Genomic DNA, 16,548 nt, shown 5'->3' with positions numbered 1-16,548 from the left:
AAGGTAGTGACTATGCTGGCTGTGGGTGTGGGTGTGTATTGTATTTGTTTGCTGGTTGTGTGCTGGGCTGGGCTGTGGGCTGGGCTGTGGGATGTGGACTATGGACTGTGGACTGTGGCTTAGCCACGCCAGGCGTTCCATTATTTCCATGCATGTGTAATGTGGAACAGGTACTACTAGTTAGTTAGCTTACCTAGGCGTCCATTTAGTTATCTACTACCTACTTATATACCTATTTGGGTCGATAGATTGAGATAGAGATAGGTAGGTAGGTAGGTAGGTATACAGATACAACCACACCATCCAGACCAGAGGCAGTCAATTCAGAATGGCGTACCTGGTACCCATCCATAGATACATACATACTATAATAGTATCGTAGAAGGTACCGTGACCGTAAGATGGATAATTAATTCCGACAACCTCTCTCAACTCTCAACTCTCAACTTTCAACTTTCAAAAGGGAGATGATGGGGGGGATGCCCATAAATAATGAGATCGAGGAGGTACTACATTACAGACAGAAAAATCAAAAGTGATGAGGGAGGAGGAGGAGGGGGGAAAAAGAAGATTCCAGAGACATGAGACATCATCGAGTCTCGCCCAAGCATGGTGGGAAATAATATGACAAGACAAGACAGGCCAGGCCAAGACATGTCCGTCTTCCAGGTAGGTGGATGAGTGGGTGGATGGATAGATGGACCAATGTAGGGAAGAAAAAAGACCCCTGTTTCACTCAAAGACACATACGGGAATTGCTTGGTAGGGATATGGGAAGGTAGGTAGGTACATATCTAGGGACTAGGAAAGGGGGAGGAAGGGGGGGGGGACCATGGCCCAGGAAATAAATAGGTAGATATAGATGGTGAGTACCAGAAGATAGATAGGGAAAGGGGGAAGGGAAAGTAAGTAGTATATGTCGGATGTGTGTCTGCGTGTGTGATGTGTGTGTGTGTGTGTGTGTGTTGAACGAATCAAAACTCCTAATGTCCCGCCCACTCCTTGCTTAATACAACTGTGCAAAAATAAGAAGAGGAAGAGGAAGAAGTTTCGAAAAACCAATGAATGAGCCAAGCCAAGCAAGTCATGAAGTTTATCCCGTGAGAGAACAAAACACCGCCACTCCAAATTAGCAAAATCAACGCTTTGAACGCCCCCGGGAAATGCCGTGTGAAAGTCTGCGGTGAACAGAACATGCGTCTGTCTCGTGGGCGAGGATCAGGTCTCCTCCATGACTGCGTCGCCGTCCGCGTCGGTGCCGTTGAGCCGTGTCTTATCGCTGACGCCGTTCTCATGAGGCGCCAGAGCGCTGTCGTCGACCGGCACCATCAGCTCCAGCTTCTCGACATAGGATTTGCGGCTGACCGATTTGGAGACCTTGGCTTTCCCGTCGACGGCCTTGCCCTTGGATGGAGTGACGGGCTCCACCACCGGAGTCTCCGCGGGTTCGTCCAGTAGCCCGTTTTCGGGATCCGTAGTGCCGTTGGACGTGAGAAAATCCTCGTCGTTGGGCGTGTGGTTGGTTTTGGCTTCCGTATCGATCGACACTCCCAGGTCCATGAGATCTTCCCCGTCGGCCGGTGTGTCGTCCTGATCGTCAAGCTCTCCGTTCTCGATGCCATCGGGCTCTGCACTGGCGGATTCGACGGCCGGGGAATCTATCAGCTTCGCGCTGCGCCCGCGTCTAACACTCGACGGGTTTGCAGTGGGTGTCATGCCCAGCACGGAGGGTCGCCGAGGAGTGTTGCGACCACTAGTCCGAGTAGCCATCGGCGTGCCCGTGATTTTCAGGGGTGTCTTGCCAGAAAATGGTCGAGCACGCTTTTTGTGCGAAGGCGCCTGCACAGGAGGGTAGATCTCGAATCTCCAAGCCGGTATACTGCTAGAAGGATTCGTTTCACCGCGCGTAGTAGAGCTGGCCGACGTGGTTGGATGGCGGAAGCCGTTGACATTGGAGAGCATGTCAGTAGAAGGAGGTCCAGCAGGCTCAGTCGCAAGTCGATCGGGGTTATCGTCGCCGGTGCCATTGGTGAGCGGATCTGTGCCATTTCCCTTGGTGTCGCCAACATCCGCAGATGATTCGTCCTCGTTCCCCGACTCCTTCACATCTTCGCTTTCTTCATCCTCCAAGCCCTCTCGAGGTGCCACGGCGTGTAACGGGGCTCGATCAAATTGCGACTGATTGCTCCTCCCCATGATGTAAGGCGTCCACACCAGTGCATCGGGGTTGAGCTGAACGTATCCTTTGCTTTCCCAGCTGCCGATGCACTCTTCGAAATACCTGAAATCAAGGCGCAGGGCATACGCCTTTGTCACCGGGTCGCGGACGAGGGCACGCAACGCCTCCAGACCGGAGACAATATCATCGGCGGTCATGCCCGTCCGCTCCGAAAGCTCCGAGATACTGAGGGGCGATTTCTGGTCCCGTAATTGGTAGGATAAAATAAGTCGCCAGTAGTTTCGATACGAGACCAAGCCCATGTCCGACAGAGGCTTCTCGGGTGAGCCCGTCTTGCCTTCGATGCGCGTGAGCAGGTACGAAAAGTCAATGAGGAGGTTTCCGTAACCTTTTCGTTGGTGGATAGGGAGGGTGAGGATGCAGGAAACATTGTTTGCGGAGCTGGGGCGCTTTTCTTTGCTGAAATAGCCGACAAAATGACAGCCCAGATCATCGAACTCGGTCATTACATAGAATAAGAACGGCTCGACGTCGTAGTAGAGGGTTTTGGAGCCCAGGAACAGCTTGGCGAGCAAGCACAGGTTCTGGCAGTAGACGGGGTTCTTGCGCCCGTCGACTTCGAAGATGGAGATCGACCCTTCGCGGTAGATCTCGTCGCCGGGCGGGTGTTTGGCCGGGCATTTGAGCTTGTGCCGCCACGCCACGTAGTCCGAGTTCATGTATTTCAGGCAGAACTCGCATATGTAGAGGACCCGGTTGCGGCTGTATTCTTCGGGATACGGGGCGGCGTACCAGGTCTCGATCTCGTAGCCGCCAAAGTTGATGTATTTGATTCGGGATGGGGGGCCAGAGACCTTCTGCGATGCGTGCTGCACCGTTTCCCCGGTGCCCTCGGTCTCCATGACTCGTCGTTGCCACTCCTCTTCGGCCTTTTGGCGGGCCTTCTCGAACCTCTCGCGATCGAGGTGAGTCGGCAGAGTCTTGGAGGTGTCCGCGTCCGTTTCGGTCAGGATGCCGCCATACGGCTTCCCCTTGGATTCGTCCATCTCACGGTCGCTGAAGGAAGAAAACGGGTTGTAGTAAGAGGCAGGTGTTATTGGTGCAAAATGGGCCTGGGGCTCGTGCGCAACCGGCGGCGGCTTGGGGGTTCTCCGGCTTCTGTTCTGCGACCTGCTGCGAGTATGATTGTTGAATATCTTCGACATCTTGGACTCGTTGAGGCGGAAGGCCAGCACCAGCCGCTCGAACTGCTTCAACACCACGCGGCAGTTTTCCTGCTCGTTCCTCCGCGTGCGTCGCGAACGAGTTCGTACGGGGGACAAGCCATCGACGGGCTCGGCCATTTGGTCGCGGGAGTTGGCGCGGTCGAAGCGCAGCGGGGTTTGTCTTTGGCGTTTCCGAAGGACCGGGGTGTGCTCGTCGACCTCGGCGGAGAGGGACAGGGTCTTTCTCTTGCGCAGCGCCCGGGAGCTATTCAATAGATCCTCATTCACCGTCACGGTGTTGAAGATGGAATGAAAGTTGGAGCCATCCTCCCCCGTGTGGGCGGGTAAGAGCTCCTTGCTCATGTTTTTCTCTCTGTTTTTCCGCCGAGAAGCTGGCCCCTCCGAGCTGTGGTTCAACTTCTCGCGGACACAGGTCGGACATCGCCAGGGATGGGCGTCTAGATGGACGGGTCAGCACGAGGGCGAGCTCAACCAGGAGATAGACACGTACCGTCTATATCCCCCATGGCATTCTGCTCGCGGGCACACTGCCGATGCGCTACCGGGAGGCCGAGTCAGCAAGGATCGCCCAATATCCGGGGGAATTATAGTTTGGATGGGGCCGCAATCCTCCACGTACCTTGATCGCCGCAGACGGCGCAGGCCAAATACTCCTCGTACTCCTCGCTGGGGTCATTATCCTCGTCTTGCCCACAGAATCTGCACCTTGAGTTAGTATATCTTGCGATTGTATGACCCCCGCGCCAGCCTCCCCCCAGAGGAGAGCTACCCGGTGCGGTGGGCCAAAAGAAAAGTTCTAGACTCACATGCAGTTGCCGCGGACCAGGTTCTCCACCTCCGCATCTTCATGGTCATTGCTTTCCCCCTCCCACTCATCGTCCGATTCCTGGCTGCTGGACGAAGCCCCGTGGTCGCTATCACTCTGATTTTCAAAGGCCGGCTCGGCATCCGCAGCGTCTTCGTCATCGACCGAGGGCGCGTTATTAGGCAATTTCACCGCGCCCACCGGCTCGGTATCGTTCTGGTCGCCGTCCAAGTTCATCTCGGTATCTGGCTCCCCCTCTGCATCCTGGTCTTCCCCAGGGTCCCCAGTCGCCGCCTCTTCGGCAGCCTCGCCGGAAAAGGCACGGTGCACGGCGTCCTGGAGCTGCTGGTCCATTTGATACAGGTCTGTTTCCTCCTCCCCTTCGGCGTCCTGGTCGCTGTCCACCATGTCTGCCGGGGTTTTCAACTCCGGGTCCTCGGTGGCGGGCGGCACGATTGCCGGCATGGTGCAGGTCACTACGGTCGCCAGGACGAACGGCTCCCGGGCGCCTCGGATGGAATGGAGAGTTCGTAGTTCAGGCAGCCCGACAGTTGAGGCTATTAAGGCTCCCCGCGAGAGTAGACGATCATCCGGTGCCGCGGGAACGGGGCATCGGGAAGCATAGAACGAATTGCCTGGGGGCGCCGCAGATGGGTCGGCAAGGGACTGGAATTGAGAAATCGAACGGAGCCAAGGTCTAGATCCCTAGAGCAGGCGCATCCAAACAAAGGTCAGTTGATGGACGACAGAGGAGCGGGAGCGGACAATGGCAAACAACACGTGTAGCGAGCAGATTCCAGGATGGGGACAGACCTCAGCCACAAGCAGGGCAGGCAGAGCGAACAGAGAAGAAGTCGACGCGTGGATCCGCCGCAGAAACGCCGTCTGAAGGCCACTCGCGCAATCAACGCATTCGACGGCGGCGTCTTGCCCCTTCTGCTTGCCCGTGAGGTCGACGGCCGCCGCTGACTCAGCGCCGTCCACCGCCCGCCGCGCTAGTCCGCTTTGGGCCGCCCGCCAGACCTCGACGACGACCGGCCGGCGGATTCCCGCGGCCACAACGAGCTTCACCATTACGCATCCTCTGCTGGTGTGAGCGACCGGTCCGTTTCCCCTCTTTGAACTCTTCTCAATCCCTCCTGCTGGCATCATGGGTGTTCCCTTCGAGGCCCTCCTCCCCTTCGGGATCATCATCGGCGTACGTCCAGCGTTCCCCCTCCATCCCTCCCGGATATCGACGTGGTGACGGGTCGACTGATACTGATCCTGTCATGACAGTGCTTCGGTGCCGGCGGTTATGGCCTGATGGCCGTCAAGAACTGGACGAACGAAGGCAAGCGGGCGCGGTGGAACAGAGATGTGTGGGACAGAGTAAGTAGCCTTGCGCTGACATGATGCGACCGGGCAGGTTGGGCTAACTCTTACGCAGCAAAGTACGTGCTGGACGCTCGATCCCACTTGACGGTGACGCCCAATTGGACGCTTCCGTGCCCCCCCAAGGCCCCCCCAACCCTTGAAAACAACCGTGAACTAACCCTCGATCCCCGATCTAGTGATGGAGAGAGATATGAGACTCACAGGAACCGCGCGAGGACAGTCGTGCAACCACGAAGCGCCCCCGGGCTTCGAGCTGAGCAACCCATGGAAGGTACGGACTCCATCCTCCCAGAGAGAGTGGCGTGCCACCTCCCAGATCCATTGGACTCACTAACACGTTACAGCTCGAAAAACGCATCTTCTAGACGGGCGACTGTGTCTCCGCGCCATGCTTTTACATTTCCCACTGTTCCTTGTTTGTTCGACAGCATTACTTTCTAGAGAAATATCCACGCAATGAGTTTGGAGAGAGAGAAAACATTGTCTGTACCATAAATACCTGTTCCAGCCGGACGCGGCAGGCGGGTGGCCATCCTAGTCTCAAAAAATACTACTTGATCTCCGATACTAAACCGCGGATGCCCTGGACCTCATGCTCTTGCAGGTGCAGGCCAAACCACTCGGCCAGGGCCCGGACCCGGTCTTCTTCGCTCTGCAGCGTCGCGACCACGTCCGACTGCCCTAACTGTCTCCTCTTGACCTCCTTCCCGGCCAGCACATACAGCCCCTGCACGGCCGACTCGGTCTCGTCCAGGAACATCCGCGTACAGACCAGGGACTGCGTAAACCAGCTCGTGCGCTGCTGGCTGGTCGCGAAGCTCATGACCTCGAAATCCTGCGGGAGGAACTCGTTCCCCAGGAACGAATACATCGGGATCCACCGGCTGTCCGGGGTGTATCTGATCTGGTAGATCCAGACCTTCTGGGTCTGGTCCACGAACGGCGGGATGGCGTCGTAGACCAGTCGCATCTCGGTGGGCGCCATGCAGATCGAAACGACATCGGGTTTCAGCGGTAAGGGACTGGTAGGCCCGTTGTTCCCGAAGCCGACGTCAACCTGCATGTGCCATAGCCATCATTAGACGCATACTGTATCGACCCACTATAGAACCGGGCGCACCTACCGCGAACTTGGCCCCATTGACCATCACAATCAGAATCATATGCGACCTGTTTGTAGTTCGAGTTCACATCATTAGCTTCAGCCACCCAACCCCCTAGTATCTATCTAACCACCACCATCACCACCACCACCACCATCAGCCCGCACCCTCCATCCGCGGCCCTCAAGAATCCAGATAAAAGAACTCACAATCCCGTATACAACGCCTCCATCGCCGGATCGCCCGCCCCGGACGCAGCCAGACACACGCGGCCCCCCGTGGGGTAAACCGTATACCCCAGCGCGCGCAGGACATGATACAGCAGATTATTATTTTCCATACAATATCCATCCAGCGCGCGAACCACAAGCTTCTCGAACACGCTCCCCGGTTGCAGGGAGATGGTCCGGTGCGGGGAGTAGTGCAGGGCGGAGTTTCCCCAGGGAATGCAGGAGATCTGCCGGCGCTGTAATTCGGCCAGCGCGGCCAGGGGGTCTTCTTCGATGGCTTGTCGGAGGCGCTGGAGACGGGTGCTGGTGGAGGTGGAGGTGGAAGAGCCAGCGTAGCGAATGCGCTCCAAGTAGAGCTCTAGTTGGTGCGGGGTGTATGTGGTGGACATTTTGATTTGAGGGGTGGGGTTTGCTAGATCAGAGGAGAGACAAGAATGCAATGCGAATGCGAATGAATGCTTGCGTGGCAGATATGAGAGGAGATGAGATGAGACGATTGTTCTGTCTGACATGCGCCTCCAAGGCCCATAAATTGGGCGGCGTGGGTCTGTCTGTCTGTCTGTCTATCAGCAATCAATCAGCATGCATTAATTAGACCCCCCCCCTCTTCTCCTCTCCTCTCCTCTCCGCTCGCTGCCATTATTGGCCTCTTATCCTCCTCCGATTCGATCGGATCAGATCAGATCAGATCGTATCGTTGCGGATCTTCCTGTCACGCCAGGTGGTCGGAACACGGTTGTTGTCTGCAGTGTCTGCCGTGTCACCATTAGTTAGACAGACAGACACTAGATATTTATGCGCCCGGCATGATGTCAACTCCCGCGGAGGATCCTCGGTAATGCGCATCGTCCCGCCTATCTACTAGTTATCATCTACTACTCCGTAAACCCCAGTGGGACAAAGGGATCCTCTGTGCATTCTCTCATGCAGTTGTTCTGGTTCTTGAGAAGATGGTCACGTGGGTATATTTCTTTCTTTATTTTAAAGTCAGCATTCCAATTCCGATACTTTGAAGCTTGCTTTGATCATCTTTTCATCTTCTAATAGGTATCTTACCTTCACCTTAATTTCCAACTTTTGGTCCAGTTGATCAAGTCAAGCTCAGTCTTGTATGGAGTACAAGACCATACATACATACATCATCGATGATGACAGCCCCAGAAAAGAGGAAGCTGGAAGTACGTTGATCTCCAAGGCGGGGGATACACGTGACATAGCTGCATCTTTCGATCGGACGCAGAAAAACCGTCCACGGGCCTCGACAATGTTGGGTTGGGGTTTGTATGGTCTCTATACGTCCCGCTGTTCTACACATTTCAGTCCCTTTGACATCCGTTTGATGCTGTATTGAAGTCTATCGGGAGAGGATGGGACGCGTCCTTTCGTCACACCAAAGCCAAAGCCTTGGATCATGAGCATGGCCATGACAGGGTATAGATTGTAGGAAGGGTTGGTTGGTATAGTCACGAGAGTGGTGAAAGAAAAGTACGGCTGGCATGAACTGATGTTCATTAATAAATCAAAATAATGAAGAAATGACCATTTTGCAAGGGCAAGGGTGGCCCTATACATTACATACACTTAATTTGTAGTCAGTGATACATTGCCAAGGCTTGATGTCAAAGGTGTTGGCTGTGAATGAGAATGATGCATGTCGGGAGTTCAAGTCGAAGGTTTAGCTCGAGTGAGAGATTATACGGAGAAGGGAAGTGAGGGTATGTGTCATTCTTGGTGGTATACACTTAACTAACTAGTAACTGGTTTGTCTGCGGGATAGGGAAGGAAAAGGAATAAAATCGAATCGCTATACAGAATGATGAAATAACCAGGGAGATCTATGAATCCAGCTCATGTTCCCATTTCTTTCTTCTTCGGCTTTTTTTTACTCGGCCACCCACACGGCGGCCATGCCCATTCCAGTCCCAACGCACATGCTGCTGACGCCGATCTTCTTGTTGGTGCGGTGCAGCTCCGTCAGGAGCGTGCTGATCTGTCGGGACCCGGTGCAGCCCAGGGGATGTCCGAAGGCGATGGCGCCACCCTTGGGGTTGACCTTCTCCTGGGGAATTCCCAGCTCGTTGACACACCAGACGCATTGCGAGGCGAAGGCTTCGTTGATCTCGTAGATGTCGACATCGTCTTTGGTAATGCCAGCCTTCTCCAGCGCGACGGGGATGGCCTTCCACGGGCCGATGCCCATGAGCAGCGGCTTGACGCCGACGATGCTGGCGGAGACGTACTTGCCGATGATCTTCTGTCCGAGGCGCTCGGCGGTGGAGCGCTTCATGAGCAGGACGGCGGCGGCACCGTCGGAGATCTGCGAGGCGTTGCCGGCGTGGATGGAGCCGTCCTTGGCGAACGCAGGGCGGATCTTGCCCAGAGACTCGGCGGTTATACCGGGGCGAATACCATCATCGGCCTTGACGGTGATGGTCTTCTCCTCGCCGGACTTGGGGTCGGTCCACTTGACCTGGAGGGGGATGATCTCTTCGTTGAAAAGACCGGCTTTCTGGGCGTTGACAGCCTTCTGGTAGGATGAGGCGGCGAATGCATCTTGGGCCGCACGGCTGATGTTGCGGTCCTTGGCCATCTGCTCCGATAACACACCCATGGGGACCTTGCAGTTGGCCGACTCGGGGTGGTTCTCGAGGAGCTCGGAGAATTCGGTCACTGCGCCGGGGCTGGGACGGTTTGTCAGTTCTGTATGTTCTGGGGTTGATGTGGGGGTGGAACGGCGGCTTACCCGTACTGAGACGACATGCTCTCCACACCAGCACCAATGCCGACATCGATCATTCCAGACTTGAGGGCATTGGCGATGTCCACGATGGCCTGAAGGCCACTGGAGCACTGGCGGTTCAGCGCCTTGACGGCAGCGCTCTCAGGAAACCCGGCCACCAGAGCAGCAGCACGGAACTCGGTGGCACCGCCACCGGGGGGAAGGACGGAGCCGACAGAGATATCCTCGACCAGACTGGGGTCGATGCCGCTGCGGTCGATGACGCCCTTGAACACGCCCGCCAGCAGATCGGCGGCGGCGGTGTCCTTAAAGCCACCCTTTCCACCTTTTGTCAGGGCCGTCCGCAGAGCGCAGGTCACAACGATATCATCGGGGTTCTTCTCGGTGATGGCGGCGACGCCGGTCTTGCCCCTGGTGCCGAAGTGGGAGGCCACCTGGGTGAGACGCTGCTGGGCTAGAACGTTGCAGTCAGTACGACAGCCACTTCTGGTGTAGTTAGCCGAGTGAGAACTTACCAGAAGACATGATGACGTCAATAGATGTTCGATATGAGAGAGGGGAGTAAAAGGGAAGTGAGGAATTAGAAAGGCCTCAAGTAGAGTGAAGGTTCAAGATCAGTCGACGGATGAAAGAGGAAACGCCCGGCAGCTTTCCTGTCTTATAAGAATCCGGGGAGAACCTGGCAAGCAGCAGCAGCACTTCTGCTGCCCCCCGTGAATGAGCCGAGGCTCATCCGCGTCATTGTTGTTCCGCCGCGGAGGGTCACGGGATCCGGGGCAGTTCTGGGTTGGGGTTTCATGTGAAGATGCAGATGATCGGACAGAAAAAGAGTCCAGCTGGTCAGAGGGTACGTCATGCGATCAGCTGGAGGTTGCCCCTGAGGGCTGCTGATTAGTGATCCATCGCTGCATGAATTTGGGATGCAGAGGATCACATGTCACGATGTCTTAGTAAGGCTCACTGTACACGGAGAGTCGGACACTGAGACACAGTGCAACCTTTTACACGGCTGTCTTCGAACGTTGTACTAGTACTCGTGTTGTAACCCGTGTATGTATATAAGTACTTCCCCGCAATCCCCCCATGTGACAACCTCTCTTCCAGGGGGAAGTGACTCCACCATTTTATATAGACCTACAAACAACTCCATATCTTTCCCCCGGTATAGGAAACCACTATAGAACCAGAAGCCAAACCCATATCCTGTGTTAGTGATCACGAACCCAATATAGTTGTCAACTCTCCACCCATCCCCTCATACCGGCAGCAGCGGAATGCGCAAAGCGGCCTAGCGGCTTAGTCTCGGCGGGCGGAAACCCGCCGGCTGAACCCCGACAATCTTTTTCTCCGCATCCGCCATCCGCCATCCGCCAACCCTCTCCTCTATCAATCACATCACCCTTCTCCTCCATCCATACTCAACATCAAAAACAACAACAATGACCACAACCCTCTCTCTCCTCCCCAACGCCTCCGACTCCGCCTCCGCCTCCCCTCCCTCCTCCCCCGCCAAGCTGCCCCCTCCGCAGCCATCCAACTCACACCATGGCACCATCTCCATAACCAACACCAACACCAAGTACTCCCCCCCCCAAAAGAAAACCCGAAATCACCAAAACAACCAAACCCCAACTAACAACCCAAACCAATCTAGACCCAACCCCTCACCCGCCTCTTCAGCACAGCCCCCCCGCTCACCACCCCTCCCCCTTCCGTCTCACCTCCCACCCCTCCGAACCCACCAGCCACCACGAAAACAACCCCAACAGCACCGAATACTACAGCCCCTACAAACCCAAGCGCCAATGGCCTCCCGACATGACCAAGCTCTCCCCGAAACACCAGTTCCGGCTCGAACGCAAGTACCGGCGGCGCGCGGCGCTGAAATACGCTCGCCCGAAGTGGGTCAAGGCTACTAAGTTGGTGCAGTGGGGGGTTATTGGGTGTATGTTTTTTTTTTCTTTTTCCCCCCTTTTTTTATTTCTTATATTGTGTTTTGGGGTTGGTGGTTTTGAGGGGGGATGAGTGGTGCGGTGCTGATTGATCCTGGATCTGATGCTAACGTTGTGTGTTGTGTTTTATAGTTGTCCTGGTATACGCGATGCTGTTCATGGAGTGGGATGAGCGCGGGAGTCCGTTTGATGAGGTGAGTTTTTTTTGTTATTCTATTTTATCCATATCCGTGTCATGTTGTTTGGGATAGGAGAATATTCTATCTGGGTTGGAGAGGGAGGATAATGCTGACTGGATTCCCTACCTACCGCAGATTCGGAGAACTTTCTTCGCGGGCGTGAAGGGCGCGTTTTCGACACCGCCGCCGCCAGGCCCGAGGAGGTCAGGGGAGGAGTCGAGTCGGGAGTAGACTGACTGACCGACTGTATGTATACCATTCTGCCAGCTAGAGCCTTGGATGTTGTGGAACAAAGGCCCATCGATAGACGCCGCAACCACAGTGGGTTGACGTAGATACTCTACATACTACCTACATACATAGTGTATATTATTCTCTTATCCAAATATCCAAAAAAGAAAGGGGGGGAGTGCATGGCCAGAAACTCCAAGCCAGTCATGTTCAGGTTGATTGATAACTTCGTAATAGTAGTAGAACTAAACACAATCCCTATCAGATCGGTCGGTCACGTCGCGGTGCCGCTGGTAAACGCGTCCGTCTGTCAAAAAAAAAAAAAGAATGATCTGCCTGACATGCAATTCAAAAGAGGGTCAAATATCTTCATCAGGTCTGTGGGCCTGTGCCGTCGTGATTTCATTTCGCCGTGGCCGTCATAGGAAAACGGATACATATGCACCCAAAAAACACCTCGGAAATGCCAACGCCGTCCAAACCCAGGTTCTCCAAAGGGACAATGATAAAACAAGAAACAAGAAACAGGAAACAAAAACCAGGATAGCAGGTAGCAACAATAGTAAGCATTCGTAACGCCGTTCTTCAGTCGCGTAGCGTGGCTGACCCAACAACGGGCCCGGGCAGCAGGCGATATCGAAGTTTCTGGCCAACTCGAGCGTCTCGGCTGGTTTACAGCCAATTGCCCATGCCAGCGGGGCTGGGAGACGCACCGCTGCTGGCGGGGACATCCAGCGCAAGTTCCAGCTTGGGAGGCTGTTCATCCAAGAAACCCTTCTTGGGGCTTCCCGGTGCCTTGGTCGGGGACTTGGTCGGGGATCCCGGCTCAGGCCGGGGAGGACCCTCGCGAACCGATAGGTATGGCCACCCGTCTTCCACAGCCGCAGCCACCCATGTCTTCAGGCAGTCGTGGACGGAGGAGTAGAACTTCACCTTACACGTTCTCAGTGTCCCGCCCATCACCTTTTCGAATCCCGAAGCCCGAAGCTCCGCTCGCAATTGGTTGCGCTCCTCGACCGTTGCCAGAGATGCCACCAGCCCGTTAAGGAGATCGAGATGTGCGGCCAAGTAGTTGGTGGCATCCCATTCCACGCCGCCCACATACGGAGCTGCGGGAACTGGAGGCCTGGGGGATGGGAAATGGTGCTCTCGGAAACTGGTGTAAGGCTTGTCATCCTTGGCGATCGGAATCACATTCAGGTGGTGCAGGAAGATCCAGAAAACCTCCTTGGTCACATTGCTGATTTCCTTGAGCCAGATCCGGTATGGGCGCGATTGGTAGATGTTTGCAATAAAGCTCAGCGGCTGGTTGTCCTCCGGCGGCGAAGGGTCGCGTAGGTACGATAGGATGCGCGCAGCACGGCGGGCTGCCATCTCGTCGGACGACACCGCGGACAGCTGCGTGAAAAAAAGATTCATGATGATTCCACGAGTGGTGTACTCGCTGGGGCCCTTCTTTTCATCATCGAAGAGCATTTTTAGCAGCGCAGGGAATAGCTGGTCCTCGATATCGTTTAGATGCTGCAGCGCGATGGACGTTGTGCAGAGAGCCTTCAAGCACAGCAGTGTCTCGTGGAGCAGATTGTCCTCATGCTCTTCTCTGTTGACACATGAGCAAGGTACTCGTTTGGTACACTCGGGATGCTAGCGACTTACCTCCATTCAACTTTCATAATCCGGTAAAGCAACTGCACAATCTCGTCCATACCACCGTCCGCAATGAATGTATCAACCCAGCTGACAGTTTCATTCCGGAGGAGGAGCCGAAGCTTGTGCATTTTCCCTACCTCCACCATTTCTGGCTTCTGGATTTCCCTCAGGTAATGAACAAAGTCCGACGGATCTGCAGCAGTATCACAGGCCGTCGCAGAAAGGGAGGTGGTCGAGGTCGATGGGGTCCCGATCTTCGAGAATCCTGTGGGTTGCGAAAAATCAGCCGATTTCGGACGTCTGTAAAAGCTGCCACTATCCGGGCGCTGTTTCTTCGGCGACGAGCTGCCCTTGGAGAAGGTAAAGCCCCGACTTCTCGAGCGCGAGCGCGATCCTTTGCCGTCCTGGCTCTGTTGGTCCTCTTTCTGCTCTTTCCTTCGACCCCGACGGCCGGTGCTGTCGGTGCCACTGGCACTGGCGCTGTGTGGTGTGTTTTCTGCTCGATCTTTCCTGATGAAGTCGGCTTTGATATTGGTATCCAAAGATCGCATTTTGTCTCTCATGTTGTGGGGGATGTTCCTGGCATCCTGTGCCCGATTAGTCCCATTGTTCGTCCGACGCGACGATTAATGGTGAATATACTTACTAGGAGCTTTTCGAACTCGCTCTCGAGCTCTTTGCCGTTCAGGGGTTTCTTCGCTTCGGCTTCCTGCCCCTTCGCATTAAATGCTGAGATCGCCGCTTGCACGCGAGACACCCTTTTCGGGCTTGATTCCGGCTTCGGCTCCGCCGGCGGATGGTATTCCGGTCTCGACTGTGCCCGGGGTCTTCCATGCTTCTTTGCCGATGCAGGCACGGGCTGGATGGCAGGCGACTTGTCCGGCGACACACCACCGAAAGGATCCAAAAGTTCCTTCCCCTTGCGCTTTTCTGCGAGATAGTCTGACTTTGGACGGGGCTTGGGATCCGCGCGAGTTCTGAGGGATGGTTTTTGATAATCGTAGATATTGCGCTGCAGCGTCGGTCCATACTCTCTGGGCATGTAAAGCGAAACCTCTTCTTGCATAGTGCTACGTTTGTGGTGGGAGCTGGTTGCTGCGGAGGGGTCCGGGTACGATGATGTCGCGGATTGATGCCACACGGGAGAGGGCATGCTGTTGACTGGGTCCGATGGGCTACGGTTCTCCTTGTCGCCGGTGTTCTTGGAGCCTTCTGCCTTCCTTCCGCGTTGGGACCGTTTCAAGATAGCCGAGAGACTGTTGGCGGATTTCGCCTTCTTCGGTTTCAAGTTAGCCGCTTCGTCATCGGGCGGGTCGTCCGATTTATCCTTGCGTTCCATATAACTCTTCAAAGATTTGAGCGAGACGGCGCTTTTGGTCTTCTTGTGTAAGGTGTTTTTTCCGTGCTTTCCCGGTGATCGCGGGGCTGAACTAACGTCTGTGGAATCCCGGTTGGGGGCTATCTCAGCCAGCGGGTGTTGGTCCAGGAGAGGGTAGGCCCGGTCGGCGGGAGTGTATGGGCTGCCACCGGGGTGACTGGTATGGGAGGCCCGGGAGGCAAAGGCGTCATCGGCAGAGGAGTTCCGCTTGTGAGACTTGGATGACCAGATCGCTCGAAGCACCGACGGCTTGGTCGGACTGCGACTGGAGTCGTCGAAGATGCTGGGGGATTGCATGTTGGGAGACATGTCTTATCGCCTTTAACCCGAAACTGATTAGGAAACCACCCAATCCATCGTGTTAGCATCTGCGGACGAGACGGACGAGACGGAACGGGCAGGCGCAGGCGACTCACGGTGAAATGCCCCAGCACGACGATACTACTCTAGTAATGGTGATTGTGGGAGTCGGTCGCAAGGCAGGAAAGCGAGAAAACGGGATGGGATGAATTTCATGCAAAGCAAGGCGGCAGCAAGGACATGCACGAGGAAGGAACAGAAGACATTGACGAGCAACAAGAATGCAAAGCAACAAAGTCCAACATGTAACAAGAGAAGAGCACAGCACAGCACAGCACAGCACAGCAGAGCAGAGCAGAGCAGAGCAGAAGAGAAGGGAAGAGAAGAGAAAACGACACGCAGCGGCAGCAACAGCAAACACCGGAGCCAACCTCAGGTGGGTAGACCGGGAATTTGAAGTCTTCCAAAGCTCGACAACGGACGACAAGCGTCAGCATTCCCCCACTGCATGGCCCAAGTAAATCCGCCTGCGCCGTTACCAAACGGCTGGAGATCCGAGGAGGGAGGGTGTAAACAGAGTGTGGGCGGCGAGGTTGTCCGGGGCAACCAGTCGGCCGGTCGGATCGCCTTTGGGCCTTTGGGGATGCGTCCAGTGATCCCGCCAGTGCTCTCGCCGCAATCATGATCTCTTAGTCTCGTCATCCGCGTCTGGACCTCCCGTCATGACGCGCTGTTCACGTCGCGACACACTTGCGATTAAATTGCGGACGATGTCATAGTGGATAGTCGTATCAGACTTATCAGACCCAACCTGTGGGCGGACCCGTCGGATGGATCAGAATAAATTTCTTTTCTTGGGACTACTACGCTTCCCTTCCACCGTTTACACCGTCATCCTGATAATGGTCATTGTCCACCCGTAACAAGTAGATAGACATGGTACCACACGGGAGTGCCTGATCGTGCCTGATCGTGCCTGGCCGTGCCTGGGTGATGCCTGGGGGGGGATCTCGTATTGACTCCTTGCCAACGGATAAACTCAGGCCGGATTCCTCGAATCAGACAACCGCGCCGCCCGCCCATCACGGGACCGATGGACTGACAGACTGACGGACTGGCAGACTGACAGCCTGGCTGCCACCGTGTCGGGCTTCGGTTCTGTTTAATGTCGTGCATATATCCCTCGTGCCTGCTTTCT

General features: G+C 55.4%; 8 protein-coding genes across 8 annotated transcripts; 3 read left to right on the top strand and 5 right to left on the bottom strand.

The window, feature by feature from the left end:
* Positions 1 to 1,218: 1,218 nt before the first annotated feature.
* Positions 1,219 to 4,675, bottom strand: BO70DRAFT_351123 (putative histone acetyltransferase; the record flags this gene model as incomplete). Its single annotated transcript, XM_025541727.1, has 3 exons — positions 1,219 to 3,842; positions 4,025 to 4,104; positions 4,212 to 4,675. The coding sequence occupies 3 exons, from the start codon at positions 4,673 to 4,675 to the stop codon at positions 1,219 to 1,221; spliced, it is 3,168 nt and encodes a 1,055-aa protein (XP_025401523.1).
* Positions 4,676 to 5,360: 685 nt separating this feature from the next.
* Positions 5,361 to 5,952, top strand: BO70DRAFT_369620 (NADH dehydrogenase [ubiquinone] 1 alpha subcomplex subunit 1; the record flags this gene model as incomplete). Its single annotated transcript, XM_025544690.1, has 4 exons — positions 5,361 to 5,408; positions 5,489 to 5,585; positions 5,764 to 5,858; positions 5,932 to 5,952. The coding sequence occupies 4 exons, from the start codon at positions 5,361 to 5,363 to the stop codon at positions 5,950 to 5,952; spliced, it is 261 nt and encodes an 86-aa protein (XP_025401522.1).
* Positions 5,953 to 6,089: 137 nt separating this feature from the next.
* On the bottom strand, positions 6,090 to 7,669 carry BO70DRAFT_360266 (arylamine N-acetyltransferase family protein). Its single transcript, XM_025542738.1, has 3 exons — positions 6,900 to 7,669; positions 6,712 to 6,757; positions 6,090 to 6,644 (listed from the first exon to the last, which is right to left on the bottom strand). The coding sequence occupies exons 1-3, from the start codon at positions 7,307 to 7,309 to the stop codon at positions 6,138 to 6,140; spliced, it is 963 nt and encodes a 320-aa protein (XP_025401521.1). The 5' UTR covers positions 7,310 to 7,669; the 3' UTR covers positions 6,090 to 6,137.
* Positions 7,670 to 8,629: 960 nt separating this feature from the next.
* BO70DRAFT_360263 (3-ketoacyl-coA thiolase peroxisomal A precursor) lies at positions 8,630 to 10,331 on the bottom strand. The gene is made up of 3 exons (XM_025542737.1): positions 10,176 to 10,331; positions 9,664 to 10,114; positions 8,630 to 9,601 (listed from the first exon to the last, which is right to left on the bottom strand). Exons 1-3 carry the CDS (start codon positions 10,183 to 10,185, stop codon positions 8,803 to 8,805), a joined length of 1,260 nt encoding a protein of 419 aa, XP_025401520.1. The 5' UTR covers positions 10,186 to 10,331; the 3' UTR covers positions 8,630 to 8,802.
* A 768-nt stretch (positions 10,332 to 11,099) lies between these two features.
* Positions 11,100 to 12,212, top strand: BO70DRAFT_427551 (uncharacterized protein; the record flags this gene model as incomplete). Its single annotated transcript, XM_025547895.1, has 4 exons — positions 11,100 to 11,239; positions 11,346 to 11,605; positions 11,745 to 11,806; positions 11,927 to 12,212. The coding sequence occupies 4 exons, from the start codon at positions 11,100 to 11,102 to the stop codon at positions 12,020 to 12,022; spliced, it is 558 nt and encodes a 185-aa protein (XP_025401519.1). The 3' UTR covers positions 12,023 to 12,212.
* On the top strand, positions 12,204 to 12,646 carry BO70DRAFT_198763 (uncharacterized protein). The gene has a single exon (XM_025538570.1). It carries the CDS (start codon positions 12,350 to 12,352, stop codon positions 12,596 to 12,598), a length of 249 nt encoding a protein of 82 aa, XP_025401518.1. The 5' UTR covers positions 12,204 to 12,349; the 3' UTR covers positions 12,599 to 12,646.
* Positions 12,647 to 15,460, bottom strand: BO70DRAFT_198768 (uncharacterized protein). Its single transcript, XM_025538572.1, has 3 exons — positions 14,319 to 15,460; positions 13,679 to 14,259; positions 12,647 to 13,622 (listed from the first exon to the last, which is right to left on the bottom strand). Exons 1-3 carry the CDS (start codon positions 15,357 to 15,359, stop codon positions 12,695 to 12,697), a joined length of 2,550 nt encoding a protein of 849 aa, XP_025401517.1. The 5' UTR covers positions 15,360 to 15,460; the 3' UTR covers positions 12,647 to 12,694.
* On the bottom strand, positions 15,461 to 16,133 carry BO70DRAFT_198767 (uncharacterized protein). The gene has a single exon (XM_025538571.1). It carries the CDS (start codon positions 16,031 to 16,033, stop codon positions 15,563 to 15,565), a length of 471 nt encoding a protein of 156 aa, XP_025401516.1. The 5' UTR covers positions 16,034 to 16,133; the 3' UTR covers positions 15,461 to 15,562.
* Between the last annotated feature and the right edge of the window lie 415 nt (positions 16,134 to 16,548).

This window comes from Aspergillus heteromorphus (assembly GCF_003184545.1).
Source record: "Aspergillus heteromorphus CBS 117.55 chromosome Unknown BO70scaffold_6, whole genome shotgun sequence".
In the NCBI taxonomy this organism is placed as follows: domain Eukaryota; kingdom Fungi; phylum Ascomycota; class Eurotiomycetes; order Eurotiales; family Aspergillaceae; genus Aspergillus; species Aspergillus heteromorphus.
Note: the sequence above shows the minus strand (reverse complement) of the source record. Positions and strands in the feature narration are given on the sequence as shown.

Excerpts from the sequence above, each read along its gene's own strand:
- BO70DRAFT_360266 (XM_025542738.1), bottom strand. The coding sequence starts at position 7,309 with ATGTCCACCACATACACCCCGCACCAACTAGAGCTCTACTTGGAGCGC. Across the intron at positions 6,758-6,899 it reads GAGGCGTTGTATACGGGATT|GTCGCATATGATTCTGATTG; the intron begins GTGAGTTCTTTT and ends AACTACAAACAG. Across the intron at positions 6,645-6,711 it reads TCAATGGGGCCAAGTTCGCG|GTTGACGTCGGCTTCGGGAA; the intron begins GTAGGTGCGCCC and ends TGGCACATGCAG.
- BO70DRAFT_360263 (XM_025542737.1), bottom strand. Across the intron at positions 9,602-9,663 it reads AGCATGTCGTCTCAGTACGG|CCCCGGCGCAGTGACCGAAT; the intron begins GTAAGCCGCCGT and ends AAACCGTCCCAG.
- BO70DRAFT_198763 (XM_025538570.1), top strand. The coding sequence starts at position 12,350 with ATGATCTGCCTGACATGCAATTCAAAAGAGGGTCAAATATCTTCATCA.
- BO70DRAFT_198768 (XM_025538572.1), bottom strand. The coding sequence starts at position 15,359 with ATGTCTCCCAACATGCAATCCCCCAGCATCTTCGACGACTCCAGTCGC. Across the intron at positions 14,260-14,318 it reads GCGAGTTCGAAAAGCTCCTA|GATGCCAGGAACATCCCCCA; the intron begins GTAAGTATATTC and ends AATCGGGCACAG. Across the intron at positions 13,623-13,678 it reads ATTATGAAAGTTGAATGGAG|AGAAGAGCATGAGGACAATC; the intron begins GTAAGTCGCTAG and ends ATGTGTCAACAG.
- BO70DRAFT_198767 (XM_025538571.1), bottom strand. The coding sequence starts at position 16,033 with ATGATTGCGGCGAGAGCACTGGCGGGATCACTGGACGCATCCCCAAAG.